The following is a 7,142-nucleotide window of genomic DNA, read 5'->3' on the forward strand; positions in this document are numbered from 1 at the left end:
CTTCTTATATATATTCTATCCATGATCATTAATCAAACCCAACAAATATATGCTGCAAAGTCTTTTCTTTTGCTTTCCTTGTGGCAAATCTAGGTTCATCAATCACTTCACTTAGTTTCTTCTGAATTTCATCACATATCTTTTCCTTGTTATTTCAAATAAATCAATAAAGCAAAAAGATTCTAAAGTTGAGAGCTGTCTTGGCTTTTAATATTAACTTGGACATTAAATTAATTAAGATTTTGGACAAAAGTGATGAAGTTGATATATATATGGACTTTACCTACAATATAAGACTCTTCAAAAATATGTTAGAATTATGCAAAACATTTGAGTGACAAAACTCAGGGTTTTGTAATTTTAGCCCACAAGAGAAAGGTGGACGCCTAGACTACGAAGACAATGACCCTACAGAGCCACACCTGCCCTTCAATAAGTCAGATAGAGACACCTCAAAAGTGCTTCCCCCACCCCTCTCTCTTTCATGTTCATACAAGAGCACGCTTTCCCAAGCATGGGAAGGCATGTATTTTTCTTTGCACAAATAGAGAGAGAGAGAGAGAGAGAGAGGGAAAGAGAGATTTAGTTCAAGTTAACAGAACATGAGCACTCTTTTCCATGTGAAGAAGAGGGGTCATGGATTTTTCTTTTTTCTTTTTCTTTTGAAGTGGATTTTTTTTTCAAAGAAAAACACTTATTTATATATATATATATATATATATATATATATATATATATATATATCTACTTGCTTTTACTTTTCAGTCCCCCCTTTAAGACTATTCCATCTTCTAATAAAGCAATTTAAGCTGCTAGATAGTACATTTAACATAGAGAGAAGAGTTGGTCTTGGTGTCTTGGGCCCAGTCGTGTAGGGCTGCTAGCTCGGAAGCAAGAGAAGGAATAAAGTTGCTGAAAGAAAGCGCTTCCACTGGTTACCTTCTTTCATGCAGCCTATATCTACAACATTATAATTATCTATTGATCATTCAACCAAACATTGTAATGATATATTAATAATCATCGTCTTTTACTTATTCTTACACCTAGCACTGTTTTTGCAGGCACATGTTTCCAACTCTGAGTTTAGAAAATTCACACTCTCTAATCTCTATATAGATAATATAAAACTAGACATTTTTTAACAGAACATTCTGCATGAAAATGCTCAATACAAATATGGAACATTAGAATAATCCTTCGAAATCTAATTTTGCTCCAACCTATGGTAACTTAGATTTATGATTCTGACAATGTTATGACAGTGATCAAGATCAGTCAAAAATGAGATCACTATTAAATTTTATTTTATTGTATATTTTTTAATGGAACCTCTTTTTCTCACGCATCATCAAGATCTTAATATGCTTTTTATCGCACAAGAAGCATACTTTATTGCTTATGTCATGGCAATTCAAAAATTGCTAGTGATACTATAGGTATAAAGGAATTAATTTATTCAATATAATTTGTATTGATTGATAAGTAAAATTTACTCCTGATTTTGATACTTATCTTGTAATAAATAATTGAATGTACATTTAAGTCTAACCAATAAGTGCAAATATATATTTTTTTGGAATGACGTAACTTAAAAATATGATAGCAGATAACGTTTGTGTTGCATTCAAATTTAAAAATGTTATTGATCCTTAATAAATTAGTTTTTTTTAAATATTTTAACTTCAGTGTTAGTCCTTAGTCACTCTAGTAATTTTTAATAATATCCAACTACATAATTGAACATAAATTTAAAATTATAAATTTTGCGGCTGGAAACTTTCAAGAAGATGAAGAAAACTTCGATTTAATATTTTAACGTGTGTGTTTTCCCCAAAAATGAAGGGGAAAAAAATTAAAAGGAAAGCATGCTTATTGGAAAATTTTGCTAGCTTCAATTTTGAGACATTGAAACACAATGACACCGCTCTAATGGCATGCATATCAATTACTATTCTCACTGCAAGCAATTACAATATCAATATTGATTAAAAAAATTCGGATACATGGTTATCATCCATCAAAAGCGACGAGATACTTCAGCATTTTAAATGCTTGAAAGTGCAATTCCATCATCTCTCATTCAAAGCAATAAAGAGCTAGCCATCCCTTTGGTTAAAGGTAAAGGGCATTTTTGTCATATGAATAAAGAAACAAATAAATAAAAAGGGCAAAAAAGAGGGAAAAAAGAGAGAGAGAGAGTATCAACTTTACTTTTTCTTCCTCTAATTTTCACTTTAAATTTCTGTTATCCAAGTGCTTTTTTCACTCTTTTTTGTTTATATAAACAGAACATACATATATATAAAATTCGCATTCTTTTATTTCATAAATAACAAGAACCCTTCTTTCTTCTTTCCTTGCTTAAACACATAAAGACTATCCATTACCATTTCATGCTGATTCTCTTCTTCTTTCAGAAAAAGAATTAACAAGAAATTAAAAGAAAATAGCACACAAAAAGGAGAGGCTTAGCTCTTCCTTGTATTTGAAGACTTCTTTTTTTTTTTTGGGTTTTTTGTGCGAAGATGTTTGATTCCTTAAGCCTATACACACTTGAAGTTTCTGAGATTCCTTTCACCTTTCCTTCTTTTCCCAGAAAATCTTTACTCACCCAAGTCCTTAAATCCCTTTGTCTTTGCTTCAAGTTCTTCCAGACTCAATCATCTTGAAACAAAAAAGAATAATTTTCCAGGAAAATATGGCCTTTTTCATTGTTGTTACACTCCTTTTTTCTCTCCTAAACATTCCTAACCTTTCTTCAGCAGCTTCTTTGGTTAATGATTTTCATGTTTTGGTTGCCCTTAAACAAGGTTTTGAAAATCCTGAACCAGCTTTAATTTCCTGGAATTCTTCAAATCCAAGCTCAGTTTGCTCCTGGGCTGGAATTTGTTGCTCCAGGGACAGAGTTGCTTCGTTAGACTTGACAGATTTGAATCTCTGTGGCTCTGTTCCAGCTCAAATTTTGAGACTCGATAAGCTGACAAACTTATCTCTTGCAGGAAATAATTTTACAGGCAGCATTGAGATTGGAAACTTGAGCAGTCTTCAATTCCTGAACATCTCAAACAATCAGTTCAGTGGTGGCTTGGATTGGAACTACTCAAGTCTCGTAAACCTGGAAGTTTTTGACGCTTATAACAACAATTTCACAGCTTTGCTTCCTGTTGGGATTCTGAAACTGGAGAAGCTCAAGTACTTCGATCTTGGTGGCAATTATTTCTTCGGGAAAATCCCAAACGGCTATGGAGAGTTACAGGGCTTGGAGTATCTTTCTCTTGCAGGAAATGATCTTACAGGAAAAATTCCTGGAGAGTTAGGCAATTTGACAAACTTGAGAGAGATTTATTTGGGTTATTACAATGTTTTCGAAGGTGGGATTCCGAGGGAAGTTGGAAAATTGGTGAATTTGGTCCATTTGGATCTCTCAAGCTGTGAATTGGATGGTCAAATTCCTCATGAGATTGGAAACTTGAAGCTGCTCGACACTGTTTTCTTGCATATCAATCTTCTTTCAGGCTCAATTCCTAAGCAGCTTGGCAATTTAACAAACCTGGTGAATCTCGATCTCTCCAACAATGCACTCACTGGAGAAATCCCATATTCATTTATCAATCTCAGGCAGCTCAAGCTATTCAATCTCTTCATGAACAGGTTGCATGGTTCAATTCCTGACTACCTCGCCGACTTGCCCAATTTAGAAACCTTGGGGCTGTGGCAGAACAACTTTACTGGAGTGATACCGGAAAATCTTGGCCAGAATGGGAAGCTTCAAGTCCTCGATTTGTCATCCAATAAACTCACCGGTACTATCCCGACTGATCTGTGTTCATCAAATCAGCTGAGGATCTTAATTCTGTTGAAAAATTTCCTTTTCGGGCCAATTCCAGAAAGGTTAGGGGCTTGTTATAGTCTGACTAGAGTGAGGCTGGGTCAAAATTACCTGAATGGTAGCATACCAGATGGGTTCATTTACTTGCCTGGGCTGAATTTGGCAGAGTTGCATAGCAATTACCTGTCAGGATCATTGCCTGAAAATGGTAACAGCTCTTCAAATCCTGACAGATTAGGCCAGCTGAATTTATCAAACAATCTTCTTTCAGGTTCTTTGCCATTTTCACTTTCAAATTTCTCTTCCCTCCAAATTCTTCTCCTTAGTGGAAACCAATTTTCAGGCCCAATCCCTCCCTCCATTGGGGAACTCAGGCAAGTTTTAAAGCTTGATCTTAGCCGAAACTCGCTCTCCGGTGAAATTCCGCCGGCAATTGGATACTGTAACCATCTCACTTACCTTGACATGAGCCAAAACAACCTCTCCGGTTCAATCCCACCTGAAATTTCCAATGTCAGAATCCTCAATTACTTGAATTTATCTAGAAACCACTTGAACCAAAACATACCCAAATCAATAGGATCCATGAAGAGCCTCACAATTGCTGATTTTTCCTTCAATGATTTCTCTGGTAAGCTTCCTGAATCAGGCCAATTCACAGTCTTTAATGCCTCATCTTTTGCTGGAAACCCTCAACTCTGTGGCACTCTCCTTAACAATCCTTGCAACGTCGCACCAATCACTCACCAACCCGGAAAAGCCCCTGGGGATTTCAAGCTGATTTTCGCATTAGGCCTCCTGATATGCTCACTGATTTTTGCTACTGCTGCCATAATCAAGGCCAAATCATTCAAGAAGACGGGCTCGGATTCCTGGAAGATGACAGCATTCCAGAAGCTGGAGTTCTCAGTTAGTGACATCCTGGAATGTGTCAAGGATGGCAATGTTATAGGCAGAGGAGGAGCTGGGATTGTGTACCATGGGAAAATGCCCAATGGTGTCGAAATTGCTGTGAAAAAACTGCTCGGTTTCGGCACACATAGTCATGATCATGGCTTCAGAGCTGAGATTCAAACACTAGGCAACATCAGGCACAGGAACATTGTCAGGTTACTAGCATTTTGCTCAAACAAAGAAACCAATCTGCTTGTTTATGAGTACATGAGAAATGGGAGCTTGGGGGAAGCATTGCATGGCAAAAAGGGAGCGTTTCTTGGGTGGAATTTGAGGTACAAAATCGCCATTGAAGCAGCTAAAGGCCTATGCTACCTTCACCATGATTGCTCACCTTTGATTGTTCATAGAGATGTGAAATCAAACAACATTCTGCTAAATTCAGCCTTTGAAGCTCACGTTGCTGACTTCGGCCTCGCCAAATTCTTGATCGACGGCGGTGCATCGGAATGTATGTCAGCAATTGCAGGGTCATATGGCTACATTGCACCTGGTATGTACATTGTCCTTTCATATTGTTGGAATTAATTTTTATTATTTTATTTATTTATTTTTGTGTTGCATTTTTCAATTTTCAATAAATTACAAAAATTTTAACAAAAAATGACAACATAATAATGTAAAATTTAGTAATTACATTTTGCAATTGATTTGTATAGGTGATCGCATATAATTTTGTTTTCAACCTACTTAATTTTTTTCTATTTTTGTGTGAATTGAACCGAGGTTGACTGGTAGTTAGTGGTTAGTTGAGTTAGTTAAATTTGTATATGAAGTTGTCAACATTGTAGGTGACAATATTTCCCCTACCCTTAGATTTTCATAAGGTCAGTCTATCAAAGGATTAGGAGAAATTATCATAAAGTCGACTATCATAAACCTAAAATTAGATGTGTTTATTTAATATTTAATATTTGTCTAAAGTACTAAATTCTTAGGCATGGTGTTTTGAATTAAATATTACATTATTAAGATTGAAAGTGTTATTAATTTTATTTTAATTTCGATTTTGCAGAATATGCGTACACATTGAGAGTGGATGAAAAAAGTGACGTATATAGTTTTGGAGTCGTTCTCTTAGAACTTCTCACCGGACGCCGTCCGGTAGGTGACTTCGGCGATGGTGTTGATATTGTACAATGGAGTAAAAGAGCAACGAACGGGAGGAAAGAAGAATTTTTGAGCATTCTCGATCCGAGGCTATCAACGGTACCAAAAGAAGAAGCAATGCACTTACTCTTCGTTGCAATGCTATGCATTCAAGAAAATAGCATTGAGAGACCAAGAATGAGAGAAGTTGTTCAAATGCTATCCGAATTCCCTCGTCATTCCTCTGATTTTAACCAATCTTCATCTTCTTCATTGAAGAATCTTGAAAAGGATCCAAAGGGTTGCCCTAATAATAAATTGAAACAAGATCTCTGAGCTTGAGGAAACTTGAATTTATTTATAAATTTATTTTTTCTTTTTTTAGGGCTTTAATTTAGTGGTGTTTTATTTAAGTTAGCCTGATCTTGTTATAGTCTTTTTTTGTGCAAAGTATACATTTTTGTATTTTCTGTTTTCCCTCTTTTGGGCTTAGATTAGCAGGGAAATAGAGGATTTGGTGCCAAAGAAAAGTAGTAAACATTTTTGTGTACTTGCATGCTCTTTGTATATTATTAGGGTGGTAACATACATGAAATTTATATTTCATTGCTTTATGCATATCTCTCTCTTTTATTTTTTTATTTGAAATTTTTGATCTCTCAATCAATATTAATTTTAAGCGATATTAACATGAGAAAATAATTATTATTTATTAACAATATGAAAATAGCACTATCAACAATGTTTGAGAACGATCAAATTTGATTTCTAAGATTTGAGAGAATTTGCACCCTTTTTAAATTATCATTTTTTAATAAATATATTGATAAAAAATTATAGCTTATTGGCCCATGTATGCAGGAAGGTCCAGCCCATATCCTAAAGGTAAGGCCTTGAACTTGGAATAAAGTAGTGGTTTTATATATTTTTTTTTTTCAAAAATAACATTCATTCATCAGTCAGACTTATAAATTAACCCTACAACACGTCAAAGAGAATGAAGAAATCAGTAAAATGTAAATGAAGAAATCAGTAAGATGTAAGCCTTCTGGATTCTTAGTTTTATGTATTTATTTATACCTTAATCAAAGCTACAAATATTAGTCCCAAAATTTTCAATTCAGTTCTTAAATCTATATGTCATTGTCTCAATGTGGGGCACTGGGGAGCCAATATAGGACTAGCTGGGGTACATCACCCGGTGGTTTAAAATTATGAAAAATCCTTCTTGACTGTGAAAATTTTAGTAATTGCCTATAGTTTAAAA

At 34.8% G+C, this 7,142-nt stretch overlaps 1 protein-coding gene across 1 annotated transcript; it reads left to right on the top strand.

The window, feature by feature from the left end:
• Positions 1 to 2,343: 2,343 nt before the first annotated feature.
• On the top strand, positions 2,344 to 6,243 carry LOC18042374 (leucine-rich repeat receptor-like serine/threonine-protein kinase BAM1). The gene is made up of 2 exons (XM_024182853.1): positions 2,344 to 5,279; positions 5,802 to 6,243. Exons 1-2 carry the CDS (start codon positions 2,702 to 2,704, stop codon positions 6,209 to 6,211), a joined length of 2,988 nt encoding a protein of 995 aa, XP_024038621.1. The 5' UTR covers positions 2,344 to 2,701; the 3' UTR covers positions 6,212 to 6,243.
• The last annotated feature ends 899 nt before the right edge of the window (positions 6,244 to 7,142 follow it).

This window comes from Citrus clementina, unplaced genomic scaffold (assembly GCF_000493195.1).
Source record: "Citrus clementina cultivar Clemenules unplaced genomic scaffold, Citrus_clementina_v1.0 scaffold_5, whole genome shotgun sequence".
Taxonomy (NCBI): Eukaryota; Viridiplantae; Streptophyta; class Magnoliopsida; order Sapindales; family Rutaceae; genus Citrus; species Citrus x clementina.

What these genes read in the sequence shown, in the direction of transcription:
- LOC18042374 (XM_024182853.1), top strand. Translation starts at nt 2,702, where the DNA reads ATGGCCTTTTTCATTGTTGTTACACTCCTTTTTTCTCTCCTAAACATT. An exon ending in ATATGGCTACATTGCACCTG is followed by an intron (nt 5,280 to 5,801) that starts GTATGTACATTG and finishes TCGATTTTGCAG; the next exon opens with AATATGCGTACACATTGAGA.